The 21,610-nt window shown below is 44.6% G+C and overlaps 1 protein-coding gene across 5 annotated transcripts in view; it reads right to left on the reverse strand.

Moving 5' to 3' along the window:
- Window positions 1-21,610, reverse strand: part of Irf2 (interferon regulatory factor 2) — a 99,888-nt gene that overhangs the window by 47,517 nt on the left and 30,761 nt on the right. For all 5 annotated transcript variants that reach the window (XM_005066675.4, XM_013110854.3, XM_013110853.2 and 2 more), the window contains one exon: window positions 1,079-1,171. In XM_005066675.4, coding sequence (XP_005066732.1) covers window positions 1,079-1,165 — 87 coding nt within the window. In that variant the 5' untranslated portion in view covers window positions 1,166-1,171. The remainder of the gene's footprint in view (window positions 1-1,078; window positions 1,172-21,610) is intronic.

Below are 21,610 nucleotides of genomic sequence, written 5' to 3' on the forward strand. Positions count from 1 at the left end.
GGTTTCCATATAAGACAGTACCTTTGTGTTTGTTTTCCAAGACTGGGTCTTGCTGTGTATCCAAGCTGGCCTAGAACTCACTCTGTCAACCAAACTAGCTTCAGACTCACAGAGATCCTCACCTACTTGCCTCTATCTCCCAAGTTCTGGAATTAAAGGTAAGCAACGCCACACCCAGCACAACAGTACTTTTTTTTTAAGAGAAAAAAAACACAAAAGTTCCCGAATAAAGAAGTTTTTAAAGGTTAAGATCCTCCACTCAGACAAAAACAAACACCACCTTGGAGCCCCTGTGCCCTTTAGTGCTAGAGCAGTTGGAGCAGAAAGACGGGATCTGAGGAAGGGATGGAACAGTGAAGGAAGTGGAGAAACCATAGAGGAGCTTCACAGCGTCATTGAAAACCAAAGGCTACAACTGGTACTCAGGCTGAGGTGACAGTCTGAGAAGATGGCAAAAAATCTTAAAAATGATGAAAACTTTACCATAAAGAACTTCCAAGAGAAAAGCATCATGTAGGAGATAAGGCAGACCCAAAGTCTACACATCTCAGTGACTCCTGAACAGTAGGAGCAGCCATGCTGAGGCTGTGGGACTCCACTTTGAATTTTACACTTCCACTGTATTTTTGTGTACTTGTCCACCACAAAAAAAAAGATAAACCAATGACAGTTAAAACTAAAAATGCAATTAGTGTTATATCCTCCTTCAGACTCGCGTGTCCATTACCCGGATCCCATCATTCCTTGTCACCTAAATTCGCCCTTTCTCTGTACTCCACTTTATTTCAGAAATGTGACCAAAACCTTTATGACATGAAAAATTCATGTTTCGTTGTCATTGTTAGCTGGGTGTTTCCTGTATGAATGAACATAAGATTCTGAACACAACTTCATTTGGTGGTCCAATGGGACTACTTTCAACAGGAAAACCCCCTTCTCTCCCCCTTCCTTTCCTTCCCCTTCCCTTCCCTCCCTCTCTGTCCTCCACATTGCACATACTCACATACACTCACTCACACACACTCACTCACACACACACACACACACACACACACACACACACACACACCATACCTACCTTGTTCAGCCACTTTAGCCCTGGTATCGTGTTTGAATTTATCTGTTCCTCCAGCCACGGGCGCATTCGCATTCTTTCCACCGGCATGGTGCCCTGTGGCAGAAGAGAAGCATAGTATTGGTTATTTCTGCGACTGACTCTCTTATCTGCACCACAACGTCCGACGCCCTAGGCTCCCCTTCTTAGGGAGGAGGTGGCTGTATTCAGCTCTCCTGCGGCCCGCTCTTTCACCCATCCTGCTCTCTCAATGGGTAGCAAAATGGACCAGGCCTGACTGTCTCTCTGCTGACTCTCAGCTCATGAAAGTTTTTATGGACATGGTATGCCACACACTCAAATAACTGGAGGCCCAGATGCCTCATAGTGACTTTGCCTTGAGTCATACTTTACCCACCCCTAACCTCTCCAAGCTAAGCCTACAGCATAAACCATCATCATATCAGACATTCAAGGACCAATATTTTACTTTCCAAATGCCAACAAGTGCCAGGCAAACAGTTCTGAAGCCAACTACAGTAAGCAATACATTCCTTGGAGGATCTGGGGTGCATAAATAATTTGAACTCTCAACACTGGCTCTAGAGCACTGATTGATTTTGTTTCACTAAAGGTTTGTTACGAACAAGCCATTCCTTCTGACTTACTTTACATTCAGAACTCGCCATCCCCTTTCCCTGTCCTCAGGCCCTAGTGCCATCTCTCAGTCACTCCATCCAGCATCTTTCTTCAGCACCAGCCTCCCTGCTCTGACTCAGCTGCACGCCTTTACCCTAAGCTCACTTTCCCGTTGAAAGTCACTTGCGCAGTTGGAATAACTCTCCCCCACCAGCCCACGCAATGCCGCTCTCCACTCCTACCAGACTCCTTCTATGATAGTCTTGCCTTTCCCCACCCAAACACAGCTACGGTGGAATCACTAATAAAGTGGCTTCCAGTTTTCCCCCCTGCACCTTCATGATGCTTATGTCTGCAATTTACATTCAGCCGACACTTGAAATCAAAGATGACAATGACTCAGGCTTCCACTCTCCAAGACTTGGAGGGCAATGTGACATTACAGTCCTCCCTCCAACCTGGAGCTCTCTCATTTCTTTAACTCTTTTTCTCCAAAATTAGCTGAAGAGTCTATTCAGGTGAATGTGGGTCATGATTTGTGCCTCATTATTCTCTCCTCTATCTTGCCAAGCTCTCTCCTATGTTCTGGCTCCAGCCAATGTCAAGAGAACAAGAACCATTGTGTGAATCAGCAAGGGCCTCACCTTTGTCCATGGGAGCCACCCGCCTTTTCTCTATACCCCTCCCAAAGCTCAAGCCCACCAAGCCCTCCATTCCCCCTTGGCCTTGTCAATCTTTATCTGTCTTCCAAGACCTACGCTCTACACTTCTCCTGAATAGTCATTCGGGATCGCTCCAGCCAGAAGCAACCCTGCCTCCTCCAACACCTACACTCCTCACAGATCTTCCTCTGATGATTTGGGAAGCAGACATTGCCTCAGGGCAGCTGTTTTAGTCTTGGCTTTCATTTCATCTCTTGTTATGCCTATAAACTTTTCAGCTGTGCACAGCCTCGCTTCCCATGCAAATTGGGAGCTCTTTGAGAGGATGAACTTCACTCCTTCGAGAAAAATGAATAATCCTGTAAAGCCAAGTTCTGCCTTGGCTTTACATGCTAAGCGTTCAACAGAAGAGCCAGGAAAGTTCTAAGCAAGCCAGGCAAAGCTGCTATGGAACAGGGGCCTTGGGCAACATCTGCAGGCTCCCGGTGGCATTCTTTGAGACAGTAATGGGAACCTTAGAGACACTACAAAAGGACATGAGATGATGATGAGCAGTCACCAACACAGCTGCTTTTCATGAATCTCAAATTGCCCCATTCATGCCTTCATTCACTCATTGGCTCATTCATCATCCATCCATTCAAAGATCTTGGATTGAAAATGAGAGTCTGGGAGTTGGATATGATCAAACACTCCCTGACATCTCGATTTCTACAGGACTCGGTAAAGAAAGGAACGAGAAACGTGAGGAGCACTGTGTACAGGTGTATGGAGTTAGCAAGGAATTCTGGAAACATGGAAAAAGTCACATTCACTGCTGCCACTGTAGAGGCTCTGCCCTGCAGAGTGGTGACCACCACCTACTCAAATCTTCCCTCAAGACATAGACTGGGAACAGAATAGCAAAACTAGGAAGAGTTACAGGAGCTATTAGCTGAGGTGACACTATAAGAGAATTGCTGCTGGCATGCCTGACTCCGTGACAGGTCAGTACGAGAGGCACCCCTAAGTAGTCGCGCTTCCAGTGCAAAATCGTCACAGTATGTTTCCTTCCATTTTTATTCATAAGTAACCTATTTGTATGGCTGATGCACATCATTCCAAGTTCTGTACATGGGAATTATCTTACTGAAAACTACAAAACACATCCTTACAGTGTTTGCCTGGTCATTGCAGAGTTGTGCCAAAGGGGAAAATGCAAGATGCCTCATGTGAATGCAGCCACTGGGATCAAACAAAGCAACATTCTTGCTTTGTCCACATTCTTACTGTGCCTCTCCTACCGCAAGCCGGAGGCCTTTCCACAGTATGACACTTTTAGTATCTCTGAGCTTTGTGTTGATTATCTTGTCATTTAAAATGAGCTAAAGTACTGTGCTGTGTTTAGAAGTGTACCCATGCACATTCTCTCTCTCTCTCTCTCTCTCTCTCTCTCTCTCTCTCTCTCTCTCTCTCTCTCTCACACACACACACACACACACACACACACACACACGACCATGTTATGCCTTATGGGGAAAATAAATGTAATCAGACAAGCTTACTCAGAAATTCAGGAATGAGTCATATCAGTGTTATACACGCTTGGCTGTGAGTTCATTTTGTTGTTGTTGTTTATTTTTGAGACAGCGTCTTTCTATGTAGTCCCAGTTGTCCTGGAACTTGATATGTAGACCACACTGGCCTCAAACTCACAGAGATCTGCATGCCTCTGCCTCCTGGGTGCCAGGATTAAAGGCGTGCGCCACCTCGCTCTGTGTAAATTCAGTATTAATCACTGACACATATTAAATAAAGCACATTAAAACATCAAAAGCTACATTATATTTATCTGCTGGTGAAAATTCCCTAACCAGAGTCTCAATGACCAGAGGTCATTCTAAGAAGGAACTGAAGACAAAGACACTCACTAAGAAAGAACTATGGACACAGACATAGAGAGAAGACAGTCACATGAAGGCAGCAACAGAGACCGGAGGAGTCTTCTCCACACCAGAGAATATCTATGGAAATAACAAGGACAGAGCCTCTCCCAGAGCCTCCGGAGGAAGCATGCCCTGCCAACACCTTGAGTTTTGACTCATGATAGAACTGTGGCGAGTACGCTGCTGTTGTTTTAAGTGTGTGGAACTTTGTTATAGCAACCCCAAGAACTGACCCTGAAAGGAGAAGACACAAAAATGTAGCAGGTCCAGCAACCAGACATCAGTCAACAGCAGCTGGTCCTGGAAGGCCGCTGTGCAATGTCCCCTGATGCCAGAGAGAAAACTAATAAACTCTCAGGTCCCTGGACCATGCTCTGAGAAGCCAGGAGCCAGATGCCCTTTAATTGTCCCACATGAATTGCCTGGGTATTCTGTGGCATCTTACAATGCCTGGTCTTTCTGGCCGGCAGATCTTTTCCATTTATCTCATTGCCAGGCTCTACTGCCTCATCCCCTGTTGGCCCATCACTAACAGTGATTCAGCTCGGGTCAAATTCAAAGTTCATCTCTTCCTTAGCCAAAATACTAGTTGTTTGGTTTGTCCCTTCCAGGTTCACATGCTAGATATTGGTTCCTAGTGTGACAGGGTGAGTTGGTGGAACTTCAAGAGATAGAGTCTACTGCTAGGTCACTAGGCTGTGGCGCCACCACTGTCGGTCGGTGCTACCTCTTGGGACTGGATTTGTTCCTGGATGAGTGGTTACGAGGGAGCTGGAGACCTGGCTCAATGGTTAAGAGCACCAGCTGCTCTTGCAAGGGGACCAGGGCTTGGTTTGTAGCACCCACATGGCAGCTAACAACAGTCCATAATTCCCGTTCCGAGGAATCCAGTGCCTTCTTCTGGCCCCTACAGGCACTGCCCGCATGTAGTGCACAGCCATAAACACAGGCAAACACACATAAAATAAAAATCTATCAAACTCGGAAAAAGGAGGGCTTTTAGACGCAGGCCTTGCACCTCCCCTCAATCTTAATCCCAAACACTGGCTGTCACTGTGATGTCAGCTGCCAGAGGTCCCTACCACCTCCACGATCCTGAGCCTCCAGAACTCCAAGCTTAGCACAAACCTTCCTTCATAAAGACACAACCTCAGGGGTTTTGTTTCAGAAACACAAAATAAACTAAGGTGTGTGAATAAGCATGTAAAACCATTTAGGAATTTTCTGTATTTATTTTCATCGTTTTTCTCCCATTAAATACAGCATACACATAGGTACTAAGACTATCACACACCGCAGCTGAAGGAGAAAGTGTCTTGGATTTGTTCCTTTTGCTCTGCCCCTTGAGGATTCATTTAGCCTTCATTCTGACAGAAGTGCCCTAGTATCTATAATAGCTACCTCTTTAAAAAGTGATGGCATTATCCTTGCTTTTTTAATTATCTACAAAAAAAAAAAAAGAAAAGGTAAATTTCTCCAACGAACCAGGATTGGCTCAAGGGGGTGGGGGTGGGGGGGGAAGCACACAGAAGTGGAAAAAGAGAACTGACTCCAAAAAGTTGTCCTCTGACCACCGCATGTAGACCATGGCATTTATCTTTAACTATGAAGAAAGCACTTCCTTGCCCTGTGAGGTCAGCTTAAGTAAAATAAGAGTTACCTGAATGCAGACAAGGCATACTGTGACAGCCGATTTGATAACTAAGATGACTCTAGTGACAAGTAGCATACAACACGGACACAAAGGACATGTGGATGGCTTACTGCTCAGGTAGGATAGAGCCAAATGCTTGAGATTTCATTGTACCGCTCAGAACAGTGTGTGGTTTAAAACTTCACATTTACTTATGGAATTTTATGAAATTTTACACTTAATATCTTCAGAATACAGTTGACCCGGGTCAACACAAACCACAGGAAGCAAAACTCACGATAAGATGGAACCACTGTTTGAGTTATTAGTGGTGTCGAGGCCACTGTATAAAGCCATGCAAGTTACTTGTTGTGATTAATACACCATGGAGTGGTCCCCCCACGAAGTTGACAATGCCATGGTCCTGATTAGTGCCATGGGCAGCCATGTTCAATTTCCAGCTAAAGAAGTGCTGTTACTATAATCTTCTGATGTACTGGGTATTAACGCTAAGGCTTTTGTTGAGTTTTATGATTTAAATACCGCAGCCCTAGGAGATAGGGACTTGATGGGGACATACCAGCCCCTAGAGAGGGGTGGGTTGGAGAACTGCTGAAAAGCAACCTGCTAGAGGAACTGGGGTCCCATCAAGTCTGGATCATCAAGGATGAGGGCCCCGGCTCTAGAAAGGTTCCTCTAGAAAGCGCTTCATAAGGATGGGCTCTCTATCATCCTGACATTTCCATCTCCAGTTTCTCTTTCTTACATGCCGCCAGCGCATGCATCTGCCTAAAATACAACTTCAGTCATGTTGATGCTCTGTTCTTTCTGTTCTTCCAAAGATATCTGAACATCCTAGAAGCAGTACCGACTCCTGGGAGGGGGTTGGGAGGCTCAGAAGCCAAACATAATTTGGGGGAAATTCAAGTGACTGAGGCAACCCTTGAAGATCAGCACTCAACCAGGAAGGAGGCTCTGGAGCTTTCCCAAGCTCTGTACATAATAAACTCAGAGGGACTGGAGAGGTAGCTTAGCAGCTTAGGGGACTTGCTGCTATTCTGGAAGACCAAGGCTTGTTTCCCAGCACCCAAGTTGGTAGCTTACAACCACCTGTAAGTCCAGCTCCAGGGGAATCCAATGCCTCTAGCCTCCAAGGGCACCTGCACTCGCATGTACTAGCACACACATGCACACACATGCGCGCACATGCATACAATACCCTAAGTGGAAATACACCAGGTAAAGATGGAAATCCAATTTCAAATCAACTCAACTACTGATCAAATTAAACTAGACTGGAGCTTCCAAAAAGCAAATGTAAATCTTGTTTTGAAGAAAGTAACATTATCAAAGAGTTAACCATTATCTCTGAGCTCTGCATATGCAGTCACCAGAATTCAGTGACTATAGCTGGAAATATAAAGATAAACAGCAACAAACAGAAAGCCAACAGAAATAATGAATGATGGAAACAGACACATAGGATAGAGACACGGGCATACAAAGACATAGACACAGTCTACAGGCATTTATTTTAAACAGAGCCTCACTATTAGACCAGGCTGGCCTCAAGCTCACAGAGATTACATGTCTCTGCCTCCCAAATTCTGATTGAAAACCCTGAATCACCAGACCCAGCCCTCAGATAGTGTTAAAAACAGCTATGCCTAAAATGTGTAGGAAATAAAAGGCAAAGGTGGAAACTTTTTGTTAGTTAAACTATTTAAATTTTTAAATTATAGAATTAATGAATGTCATTAAAATAAGAACTCAATGGATGGGCCTAAAAATAGCTTTGATACCTGGGGTGGGGGGGGGATAATATGTGAACCAGAAAACAGGTCAAAGGAAATATACAGAATGAAACTGAAACCAAAAAGATGAAGACATGTAAAAAGGAGACCAAAAACGCCACAGAGAAAACTCTGTAGAGTTTAAAATACGGGTAACTTGAAATTCTGTGGAGACAGGAAAAAGAATGAGGCAAAAACAGTTCTTGAGGAGACAATGGCCAGACATTTTCTAATCGCTGATTTAAAGTCACTGAAAACCCAAATGGGCAGACACAAATAAAAACCACACCTAAACCAGAAACAGAAAAAATTTTAAAAACCCACTAAGGGCAAAAGACTCATGACCTTAAAAAAAAAGTTATAATGTCTACCAATCACTCTGCACAGAAACAACGGAAAACTGAAGATCTTCTAGAAAAGTCTTGGGCCAGCTTGGTTTAGCAAAGTCACATGCCACCAAGTCAGATGACTTGAGCTCGGTCCCCACTACACCATGGAAGCTGAGAACAAGCTCCTACAAGCTGTGCTCTGACCTCCACATGTGCGCTGTGGCTGCTCACGCACGCACACGCGCGCGCGCGCACACACACACAATGCAAATTTTAATTTTAAGGCAAAAGTATTCGAGGAAAGCGACCACTTTGTGGATTTTTATGCTCAGGTAACATTTCCTTCAAGAATAAAGATGAAATCGAGGCATTTTTATTCAGACAGAATGTATAGCTTCCTACCACATACTACACATGGCAGAGCACCCAAAAACCCAGCAATCAGGAAGGGGGGGAGGAAGTTAAGTGCAAAATGAGCATGGATTGCACAGTGAGACCCTGACTCAAAACATATAAACACAGAGAGAGACAGAGACAGAGACAGAGAGATTAGATTAAAATTTACAAACACACAACTGTTAACCTCCCAGAATTTTCTAGGCAGGTTATCAGCCCACTACAGCAGGGCAGGTAAAAGCCAGAAGTGATAAAGATGGGGCGTCAATGACTAAGGACAGAGCTTGAGCCTGTGTCCTGGAAGCTGACAAAGGTCACACCCTGCCCTAGGTCTTTTGTAGCTACACTGGTTTTAAAAGTGCCTGTGAGGGTTCTTGTCACTTACCAGCCCTCCTCACAGAGCTATGTCCCCAGCCCTCTTTCCAACCTCCGAGATTTTCTGCTCCCCTAACAAAAGCTGGTATAAATCTAATTTCATTGGTGAAAGGCTACTTCTTGTCTTCGGGCACAGGCTGTCTGGGTCTCCAGCTACCCTCAATACATCCTAAAACACGGTATTACAGGAAACTGTGCTAAGTGCTATAGTGGGTGTGAGTGCTCAACAATATGTAAGATGTGACCACTGCCCTCTGGGAACTCATAAATTAGAAGAGGATGTGAGACATAAATCATATAACGCTAACTAATAATTCTGTAATTATCATAATAAAATGGCGCAGTGGAGACCAGAGATTTGTCTGTGATTAATTGCCAACTAAGTTAACTAGTTCATGCAGAATACATAAATCACTATTAATTGGATTTCCAAGGGAAGCGTTATGATGGAGGAAGAGCATGTTGGAAGGGAGGAAATGCCTGGGCAAGGAGAGTTCAACAAACAAGATGAGTAAAGATTAAAGTGGGTCAACGCAGGGTGGAGGGGTGTGTGTGTGACTGATAAGGACAGAGAAGTGACCCATGCACCATCATGGGTGACGTTCCTGAGTAACCAGCTATAGGAGAAACAAGTGTCCTGGACACTTAACGCTGACCTTCAGTAACACACACAAAACAGCCTTAACCATTAGATACAATCACCTACATTTTAGAGATGAGCAAATGCAGCTAAAAGGGTACCCATCCCAAAAGATGGTAGTAAGTTAAAAAGAAAAATTAAAAGGGAGGAAGAGTAGGAGTGCAGGGAGAGGAGGACCTGGAAAGAGGGGGAGACGCTCCCTCTGGAAATGGAAAGGACAAAAGAATCTACGGTCAAGTTAAAGGACTATGACAGCCAGCAGGAACTCTTCCTCAGCTCGCAATGAGCCGTCCCCAAACCTGAGTTCATTTCTTATCTGATATTCTGTGCCCTTCACACTGACTGCTGTGTGCTTTCCAGCAACAGTAAGAACTTCCGGGCAGAAGTACATGAATGGGGAGGGAGCCAAAGCTAAGCAGTGAAAGTCACCACGTTTCTCAATCATTAAACATGCCAACAAGCCACCTGAGTACAGCGTCTAATCGCCACCTTGTAGCCCAGGAGTTTAAGTCACTTGCGTAGCCTGACCTCAGAGATGTGGTGGAGGTCAAGTTCAAACACAAATCTCTCTGCCTCCAAAGGCCACCCCAGTATTCAGCACACTCTCAAACCTCTGGCAATAGCCTACTACAGCACTATGCAGTCTGTTTTGGGTTTTTGTTGTTGTCTCTTTGTTTTTATTAAGATTGGTATTTTTGATTTACAGTCAGTGAGTTTAATTTAATTTTAATGTACTGAAGTATAAAATAGAAAACATAAGGGTACTACAAATAGAGTCAACACAATTTTAAGAAATTGCCTTCTACTTGTATCTTAACATACATAGTGCTATAGCATAAGGGTTGATACTAATACTATGGTTGATAAAGTTTAAAAAGAATTGTATTTAAACTGAACATTTAGGGGGGAGGATATTGGCAAGAAACAGGAGGCAAAAGAGGGATACAGAAAGACAAAAGGAAATAATCTATCCTTAGTAACCTATGGACTACTGGGAAATAGAAATGAACATACAAGAGCTTTCTGGCATTTGCCTGCATAAAAAGATCATATTCAGAGTCGAGGCAATATGACATGGTATGTTAAACGCTCTGAGACCCTCACACTTGGCTATGCTTCTTATTTCTCCATCTGTGGTATTTGTACATATCACTCTGGGGGGACACTGGAGGAGTAAGGCAACAACCGCCGGTCATGAAACCAGAAAGATGTTTTGATATTTCAGTGAGTGCCAGACAAAGTGGGGGAAGCCTAATGCTATACACCAATGCAAAGCTGATTTTCCAATGTTTTGTTAAACTTCAACTTCATTTCATAATTCACTGTTTTATGAAACTTTTAAAACAATACATGTCCAATTCATCTAAGAACACATTTCAGTGGGGGCTGGAGATAGTTGAGTAGTTAAAAATCACTTGTTACTCTTCTAGAAGACCTGGGTTCAGTTCTTAGCACCCACAATGAGCAACTCGTGGACATCTGTAACTCTAGGTCCAAGGGATCTGATGCCCTCTTTTGGCCTCTGCAGACACTACATGCATGTGGTGTGCACAGACACATTCAGGTACACACAGACACATAAATTAAATATAAAGAACAAGTTCTAGGGTGAGGAGATGGTTCAGCCGTAAAATGCTTGCCTCAGAATCCATGTAAAAAGCCAGGCATAATAGCATACATCCAAATTCCCTTACTGGGAGGCAGACAGGAAGATTCCCTAGAATTTGGTGGTCAGCCAACCTAGGTGAACCAGCTATAAGTTCAGTGAGGCATCCTATCTCAATAATAAGATAAGCAAGTAAGATAGCCAGTGACAAACTCTGGACTCCATACGCATGCACACAGAGGTGCACACTTATCCACATCTTGTACGCACACACACAAACATGCACACGCACAAAGAATGAGTTTCCAGTCCATTGTTTTCTCCATAAGTCAAAAGCAAGTCAATCATTAATTCTATTACTGGGTAAATGGCCACCCCAAAGCATCATAAGCCACAGGTACCTTTCCTATTTTGCATTTATCCCAGTCTCCAAACTACTGTGTGATATTATCACCTGGCAAACTTTGAAAGAAAATTCCCTAGCTCCGCTCTAACAGGACTCTTCGGGACTTTAGGAACAGGAATCACTTTCATTATCCTAGAGTAATTCTGATATGCTACTAAGCGGGGGAATCACTGCCACTTAGTGCCTATTAATCTAATGGCCTTCCGCATCCCTGATGTTTAACAAACATCTCCAAATGAGTCATGGGACAAGAGGAGGCTAATGGTGAATGGAGTTCATTACTAATGGAAAATAAATGCGTAGGAAATTAAAATTCCACAATGCCTTTATCACAAAACATCCTTTCTGTGCTGAGAATCGTGCGGACAATAGTTTGATATTTTCTGATTAGGTGAGTTCTGGGTCCTTTTGGAAGATATTAAACTACCACAGCAATTTTACAAAAGAACGACATTGTCTCTGGGCATAGATTACTCTGGTACCCAATGTGGTCTGGCTTAGCTTCTGGTCATAATAGGTACTTTTGCATGACCACCATAAACACACAGCAGAAGTGCCTTAGGGTCTCCGCACGTGTGCTCCAGAGACACCGTGTATCACCAGTTTGGAGTATGGCAGCTGACAGGGTGGAGCTCTGGAAAGGCCCAGTCAGGAAAAACTCAGTCAAGCCTCTGCAGATTTCCAAATGCTACCTCTTGTACAGTGTCTACTCCACAACTTAGGACCCAAACATTCCCTCTTCCTTTGAACTCATAACACAACCTCTGACAGTTACTTAACACACGTTTACACTGCCTTCCAGGCTGTTTCAGTTTTCTGTGCTATAACCCATCAACACAAAGGTCCCTCTGGAGCTCGAAGCCTGTGTTGACATTGCCACATGTGTGCATACATATGACTACAGTCTTACACACTGCACCTGAGAAGTATAGATCAATTCTACCCAGCAGACTCTGGCAACAATCGACTTGCTCTATTCACATGGTCCAATATGGTGGTTGCTAACCACTTATGGCCACCTAACACTTCAAATGTGGCAGGCAAAAATGAGACAATACTTGTCACCAAAGAAGGAAGGACGGTTTCCAGGCCATATCTCACCTTCCCCAGTCATGGTCACCCATCAGATGCCTGATGGAAACAACATAACAACACTGGACACCCCTGTGGAGCTGCCAGAAGAGACAGGTTAGCCACATGACATTGAAACTGTACTACAGTGAGACACTTAGCTTAAAAAAAAACCGACTCATATTTACAAGCTTAGTCACCTCTCAGAACACAACCTATTGGTAAGTGGAGGACATTGAGAGTCAATAACTAAATGATCCAGTCTAGACCTGCAAGCTCCTGCAAATACCACCAGCTGTCAGGTCTGGATCTCCTCACACTGGGCAGAATATTAACAATAGGTACCCAGTACAAGTGCTTAATGGTGTTGTGAAAGTAGCAAGCATTAAGTGCGTTAGCTTGGTGCGCCCATAAGCATGGAGGTGCTGCTGTGACCTCTATGTCCAGATGAAGAAGCGGGTTAAACAGGCATCCAAGGTGGGGACTTAAACAGCCATCTTAGACCCTTAGTTATTTACCCTTTGGGTGAAGAACACACACTCTTGCAGGCCAAACTTGGGTCCACAGGGCTGGATGTCACCATCTCACCCACATCCACACTGGGAACCTGTGCTGCAGGGGTCACGGGTGGGGCTGGAATACAGAACAAAAACCCAGGACCAGCTCCAGGGGTTGAGTGTACCGAGCAGGAAGCCATTTTCTGACATCCTCTATCCAACCCCTCTGGTGCTTTCCTGAAAAAATGGGAATTGCTGAAGTTACCACACACCCTGACCAACCACAGCTTTACTTCTGCAGCTTGCCCAAGCAAAACAGTGTTTCTCCACTCCCTGTGTTCTAAGACGAAGAGTACCTTCCTCCTCCCCATCCTTTCTACTCCCTCCTTTCTTTGAGAAACAGGGAGAGGAAAGAACCAGAGGGGGTTTCCCCCATTGCATCACTTGGGTACACTCCCCAGTTGCTTCACTGGAGCTTGCTTCCGAAAGCAGGGTCACCTGGCCAGGGCACAGGCTTCCAGGTCTCCAGAAGGACTTGAACGCCGAGAAGGGGCATGCACCTGGCCTGGATCTGATCAACCTGAAGAGCTATCTCAGGGGCTTCCAAATCCATGTTCCACCACGCAATGTTAACTTCACATTTACACTTACTTAAGGTGTTGAGAGTCCCTACGGGACTCAGCCCCTTTCCTATCTGCACATCTCCACCTCCTGCCAGTTTGTAGAAAGAGAACCAGAAAGCTAGGAGGCCATGTGGCTTCCCACTCCAAAATGATGAGGACTTTATAAGAGTACCAGATCCCCAAGCTGGAGAACTTTCTCCAACCACTTAAACACTACAGCACTCTGTCTGGCCTGTACTTCTCCATACCAAGTTACTCCCTCTCTTGCTTTCAGGGGGAAGATTTGAACCTCCCCTCCCAGGAAAGTTTTACAAGGGCCAGCAGAGTCCCAACTGTTACCATGGGACTAATTTGATAACACTACCAAAATACTCGGATGCTCACGTCAAGCCATCTTGTCCGGCTCATAGCTAATTAATTGGACAACTTGGGTTTTAGCTTTAATAGGGTCTCATTATGTCACCATGTAGTCTCAAACTCCTGATCCTCCTGGCTCAGTCCCTGGGGATTATGAAACACTCGGCAACATGGAACTCTGTTTGGGTTTTGTTGTTGCTGAAGAAGAGTTTCATGCTATGTAGTTGAGAATGGCTTTAAGCTGGTCCACCCACCTCTACCCTTTGAACAGTAGCATTGCAAAAGTAAGCTATTATGCCCAGTTGCTTCACACATAAAGAACCCTACCAGCTGCTGACCCGAACCCCCAGCCCCAATGTTCAACTAGATTCTTAAAAGAGTGTTATTATTTTATGTATCCATGTGTGTGCAAATATGCAGGTATATGTGTTTATGTGCTCACACAGAGGCCAGAAGGAGGTGTCAGGTGTCCTATTCCTTTAAAACAAAGTCTCCCCTTGACCTGAGGCTCATGGCTTCTTCTAGGCTGGAAGCCAGCAAGATCCCAAGGTCCCTTGTCTCCATCCCATTTGGGGGGGGGGGGTGTCTTACAAGCATGTATAACTTTGTCACATGGATGCTGAAATACAAATTGTGGTGCTCAGAACTGTTCTACAGGCACTCTTAACCACTCAACCATTTCTGGAACCCCCAACATGGAACATCTTTTTTTTTAACTTCAGCATTTTTTAAATTGAGCTATACATTCTCTCCAATCCCATTCCCTCCTCCTTCTCCCCTTCCACCCTCTCCTCTTCCCCCATGGTCCCAATTTACTCAGGAGATAACATCTTAATTAGTCATTATGACCTCCATAGGTCCCAGCACTGTCTTTATCTATCCATGAGTAAGATAGTGACCACAGAGCAGGATGCAGGATGATACTGTCTTAGCCACCATGCCTCCAAGACATCTCCGGTACCCAAAGACAAATTGGGTACCAAGGAAGACCTCCTTAGCTCCTGTGTGTCTCACAAGTGTGCAGAGTGAGCCTGTCATTCGGGCATCTCTTTATTACGTTACCTTATATGAAATAAGAATTGGGGCCGGGCGGTGGTGGCACACGCCTTTAATCCCAGCACCTGGGAGGCAGAGGCAAGCGGATCTCTGTGAGTTCAAGGCCAGGCTGGACCGACAGCCTCCAAAACAATACAGAGAAACCCTGTGTTGTAAAAAAAAAAAAAAAAGAAAGAAAGAAAAGAAAAGAAAAAAGTAAAAGAAATAAGAATTGGGATTTTTCCATCTGAAATGGGAAATCAGCCTGCCATTATAAAACTCAGAAACCGTCTAGTCCTTTCTACTCTCTCCACAACTCAGAAACCATTGTGGAGGCAGGGTACACTGTAACTGCAACCACTTTCTAGGGCATTGCCTTAAGAATCAAATGCAGAGGGCAGAAGAACCCAAGATCCTTATGCCTTTATTTTCTCCCCGAAAATGTAACTTCTTCTGACCAATAGCATTTAGCTAATAACTTCTGCAGATATAAAATTCATGGTTTCAGACGTTTAAGGAGAGATTGGGGATGAAGCTCAGTAGTAGAGCTTTTGTCTGGAAAGTATAAAGCCCTGGGTTCAGTCCTTGGCTATGAAAAAGAAAAAAAAATGCCTAAGGAGCACTGTTTATCATTTGAAGCATTCAGTATATCTAGAAATATCTAGAGTATAGGAAGATGTTTAACTAAAATGTAGTAGAGTCCCATAATGAAATATTGGGAATACAGAGGTATAATTTTCATGAGGATGCTCAAAAAAAAAGTGGAGGAAACAGCAGTTTCTTTTCAGCCATCAGGGTAATTAAGAGTCATGCACAAACTATGGGGGGCTGTGCCACAACAGGCTTCCCCATGGGCAGTGTGGACCCACTACAACAAGGCTGTCTTCTGCTGTGTTAGTGACAGTCACTGCTGATCCAGCCAAATGGCACTTATGGGGTTCAAACACAAGCTTGCCTGCAACTTACATCAAGGGACAGTTGTCTGGCTTCAAACTGGGCAGTTGGGGTATGGGCTCATACTAGCACAGAAGGTATAAACTATTCCTGAACAGAGTGAAGGGGGACTAGCCTATGTCACTCTAAGTCCTGGATTCTCTAAGTCTGTTCTGATATCAGTAGAAGGCCTGCACTTTAGATGAGGAATAGGAATAATATAGCGATATTACTCAACACACCTGAAGGAGATTCCTTCTCCCTGCTTTCCTCCTTCGTTCTCATCTCTAGCAAATGACCGAGCCCAAATGCCCACTCAGCAGAGCACAGCACACAGATCCATGAGCTTGAGGAGTCTCCCCCCAAGCTCCCAGGCCTACATCATTCTCGTCCAACGAAAACTGTGAATGTGACATTATTTGAGAAGGAGGTCACTGCAGATATGCTCACATTAATAGGAGACCATCCTGGATTAAAGTTAACCTGTCACGGGAGGGAAAGGGGGGTTTCCTTCTACTCTTGTAGACTCTTTGCCTGGGCTACAAATTAAGATGGGGTAAGGCAGATTAACAAGAGAAAAACCATATCTAAACCCCTATCCAAACCATATACAAGGGCATCTCACTGAATGTGAGACTCAAAAAGAAGCAGGGGATTGAAGTGGAAGCAACATCCTGAGCTACAAAAGCATTTGGGGCTTGAGAGGAGTTGTAGTTACATATGGATGGAGAGTATGTGCTGAGAAAAACATTGCTGGCCAGATACTGCCTTAGGTAAACAGAGTGGTCATGGCAACCCTCTCTGACCCTAGCCATCTCTCTAATGCATATTTTCTTTTAGATGTATGTTTGGCGTTGTTTTTACAAAAGCATGGCTTCCCAGAATCACTCTGCCTGAGTTTCTCAGGGTAATCAGTTTGAAAATTGCCAAAGAAGTGTATCTGGGGGCAGTATATACAGGCTCCTTTAATTACACCTGAAATAGTGTAGACTGAGCCCCACCCGGCTCATTCTTCAAGTCCCATATGACCAATGTCTTTCGATGTAGATGACATCTGGACACTGACAGGACACACTCAAAACGCACACACATACACACACACACACACACACACACAGAGGGGGAGGGAGGGAGAGAGAGAGATTGCACAATCCATCTATAAGCCTAAATCAAGACGTGCCAGCAACCACCAGAAGCCAGGGAAGCTGCCCAGCAGCTTCTCCCTTGAGCTTCAGAAGGAAGCAACTTGGCCAACACCTTGATTGCAGACTTTTGGCTTTCAGTGGCATCATTCGTGGTCACTGGTGTACGAAAACTGACAGACACTGGCGAGGAGAGAAGGCCAAAGTGGTGAGTGTGGGGACCAGCATAGAGTGAGCTTCACCAGGGAAAAGGCAGCTCCATCACTGCGTATGGAAGAAGGAAGGCATGTGGGGCAGTGAGGGCAGACGTAGGAAGGGAAGAGCAGCAGGAAACAGCGGGCAGGCTTCCTCTATAGGAGGCAGCAGCCTTGTGCAGGAGCAGTGACAGGAGGCAGGGGACAAGGAACACATCCTGACTGCAGTGAGGCAACCACGGAGCCTGACAGTCAGTCATACGTGCAGGCCACTGGGTAAATTCAGAAAGCAGTCAGAATAAGTGAAAGGAAGACACGCAGACAGAGGCTAGAACTATAGAGGGCACTGGAGGGAACTGAGAAAACAGGTCTGGAATCATGGGTTTGTTTCACATATTAAAATACAGAAATAAACGTAGATGTGAAAAGCACGTGGATGTGTAAGGATGTACGCATGTATATTATAGATATACATGTATGTGTATGCATGCATGTACTCTCAGAGAGCCTGAGATGTGCAGCAAACATGTTGTGGTGGTTTGAATGTGACTGGCCCCCATCATCTCATAGGGTGTGGTGCTATTAGGAGGTAGAGCTTTGTTGGAGTGGGTGTGGCCCTGCTAAAGGAAGTGTGTCACTGTGGGGGTGGCCTTTGAAGTTTCCTAAGCTCAAGATACCGTTCAGTATCTCAGTCAACTTCCTGTTGCCTGCAAGATGTAGGATTCTCAGCTCCTCCCCCGGCACCACATCTGCCTGCATGGCGCCATGCTCCCCACCATGATGATAACGGACCGAACCTCTGAAACCCTAAGCGAGTCCCCTCAACTGAATGCTTTCCTTGTAAGAGTTGCCATGGTCATGGAGTCTCTCCACAGCGATAGTAAACCCTAAAGCACACACCAAGGGCAATGAGTACACCCCCTGCTCAAGTCTTAGTTTCTGGATAGTCTACTAACTAGAGCCAGAGATTCTTAGAGCAATGGCTGATTCCAAGGCTAGGCCGGGGCACACAAACAACAGGCCTTAAGCAGAATGCTTACTTACTTATTTGGGGACAAGACAATAGGAAAGTCTTCAAGGGGTAACATAACATGTGCATTGGAAAGAAAAGAGGCAGCAAATTTCAGCATAAAGGGCCCACAATGGCCAAATCAGAAAAAAAAACCTGAGTATTAAATAAATAAGGAGAAGGTGTAAGGATCCTTGGATAAGTAAGCGCAGAGTAAACACTCTATAAAACAGAATGTCAATCAACGAACACGGGAGAACAGTGGGCACTGGAGACTAGCATTTGGTACCTAGCAAAGTAGTAATTCTTCAATTGAGAAGCATCAGTGGAAAGCAGAGCTGTTGGCACAACTGTAAACCCAGCACCTGGTAGCCTGAAGCAGCTCAAGACCTGAAGGAAATAGACAGTGATTCTGAGGCCAGCCTGGGCTGTATCATGACATCCTGTCTCAAGAAGCAAAAACCAGAGCTGGTGAGATGGCTTAGTGGGTAAGTGCCAAGACAGAGGGTCTGAGTTCAAACCCCAGAATATGCAAGGTAGCAAACCAGAACTGACGGCAGCAAGTGGCCTTCTGACTTCCACACACCCATCCTAGCAAGCAAAACTAAATAAGTACATGTGAAAATGAAGGAGGAGGAGCTAGCATGTACCTCCAACCCACACAAGCAAAAATAAATAAGTAAATGTGAAAATGAAGAAGGAGGAGGTGGAGAAGAAATACTGATAAATGCTAACTTGTAAGGGAAAAACTGACAAATGGGACATCTATATAGTCCTAAAGTACCTATCACAAAATATTTTTACTACAAAGGAGAAAATAACTTTATAGCAAAAAAGGTTAATAACTCCTTAATCAAGTGATGAGACCAACATCATTAGTAAAGGAACCAACCAGAGTCATGTATAAGCCCCAAGAATGCTAGATGAGGGCATCATGCCTGTGATGATGTTATTTTAAAAGTACATGACCTGAGTAATGTCATGAGGAAATACCCAATGAGGCCAGACTGGCAGATATTCTATAAGATAATGGCCTGTAATTGCCAAAAATATCAAGTCCATGCAAGCTCAGGACAGATTAAAAAGGAAGGATTCCTGAATGCAATGCTGGGCCCTGGACCAGACACAAAGGCCATTATTGAGACATCTGGCAAGCATGAATGGGTCTGTGGATTAATGGTACCGATACATTTCCTGGTTCTGGTGGTCACGCTGTGGTGACATTGAAGAGCTTCTTTAACATAGGAAGGACACTCAGGTATTCAGGAGAGAAAGGACATCAGAGTTAGGAAGCGAATCTCTCTCTTGGAGTTCTGGGAGTGGGGAGTGTTGTGGAAAAAAAGGGTTCTTTGTGCTATTCTTGTAACTCCAGTCTAAGTCTGAAATGAGTTCAAAAGAGAAGGACTTGGCAGAGAAGACAATAGCAAAGTATGTAAATAATTTACAAGGCAGGAGGGAAACAAATTTCTGCAAACGTAACAAACCCTAGAAAAGTCTCTTTGTTAAGTCTCTTCGGTTAAGGCGCTGACCATTCTTCCAAATCAGACACTGAGATGCTGAGCACATATACCATTTCCCATCCATCCTGCCTGCATTCAGGGACACCCCAGTGAAGCCACAATTATCTGGTCAATGAGCCTCTGAACTTCATTTCCTGGGAAAGATGGGCACTGCCGGTTCATAATTCACTTAAACTGTTAGGGTGCACAGAACATTAAAAAGATGACCAGAGAGGATGCCAGCTTGCTTAGAGAAGTCTCTCAAGCTTAGACATCAAAGACATACCTCCAATGAAATTCCTATACTAATATTTAAGGGCAGCTTTTCACATTTTTTTAAATGCCATTGATTTCCCAGAAGTACTGTCCTACCACCTATAGGTTAACTTGGTAACAAGGAAAAACACGAGGGGCATTCCTAGGCAGCCACAGGTTGCACATCTGAGAGGCTCCCACGTCACCAAGACTCAGCAGGCAATTTCCTAAAGGCTGTCCGTCTCCCACCAGCCCCTAAAGCTGTCCCTCTCAGCATAGCTTCATTTTCTAGCATGACAACAATGCCCACTCCCACAGCCTCTCGGGCACTTGGCTCCACAAAGTCCCACCATGAGTAAGGGCTTCACTCTCTGTTTCTCATTTGCAACTTTTCCTCATTTGCAGAAGGAAGCCTGAATGAATCTTCAGTTCTCCTTGTTCCAGCCAGCCTGGAAACTGCAGTCACTGGGCTGACCTCGGAATACCAAGTGGAGTGCACATAACTATTGTCCAGGGGAACAGCTAAGACTCTGTGAGCGTGGAGAGTGAAGCCAGTAGCTCAAGAACAATTGCTTCCTTCTACAAAGACTGTACCAAACAGCCATCCCCCCCCCGCCCCGCCCACAACCCTGCTCCAACATTGGCTCTGCAGCCAGAACACTGTCAAAAAACACAAATAAGATCTTGTCGCTCTGCTGAAAGCCTACTGATGTCACACACACACACACACACACACACACACACACACACACACACACAGACTCCCTTTCCAGGCCCATGCTGTGCTGTCTTTATTGCTGGGAGGGCAGTGAGTGTCTCCCCGAAGACCTCTTCACCTGGTGTTCCTCACTCTCAAGCATGTCCTCAATCACTCACTGCTACAGTTTGAGAAAGTCACAACTAAGACCAGGTATGGTAGAGTGTGTCTCTGATCCCAGCACCAGAGACAGAAGCAGGTGGATCTCTGTGAGTTCAAGGTCAACCTGGTCTACATAGTGAGTGCTAGGCTAGCTAGTGTCTCTCGCCCTACCTCCAAAAACAGGTAACTAATACACTGGCTTACTCAGTTTTCTGATTTAGCTTCAAAGTTACTCCCTAAGCAAGATTTCTCAGCCTCCCCAAGTAAAGTCCCCCAAATCTGTGTGCCCCATTAGTTAAGAAATCTCCACGGACAACACCAATTCTTTTTTATTATTCTGTTCCTAGGTCTTGGATAGAATATGGCAAAAGCCAAAGGTTAATAAATATTTTAAAATAAACAACTAGTAACTTACTACAGTAGTCTCCCTTATCCATTGTTTCCATGGTTTCAATTACTGGAGATCAACCACTGTCTGACAATATTAAATGGAAATTCCAGAAATAAATAATTCATTAATTTAAAGTAACTCATTGTACTATATTGTTAGAATTGTTATTTTATTATTCACATTCTTTATCTCTTTTTGTATTGTGTGTGTCTGTGTATGTGTGTGTCTGTGTGTGTGTCTATGTGTCTGTGTGTGTATCTGTGTGTGTATGTGTGTGTGTCTGTGTG

This window comes from Mesocricetus auratus, unplaced genomic scaffold (assembly GCF_017639785.1).
Source record: "Mesocricetus auratus isolate SY011 unplaced genomic scaffold, BCM_Maur_2.0 Super-Scaffold_100026, whole genome shotgun sequence".
Classification (NCBI taxonomy): domain Eukaryota; kingdom Metazoa; phylum Chordata; class Mammalia; order Rodentia; family Cricetidae; genus Mesocricetus; species Mesocricetus auratus.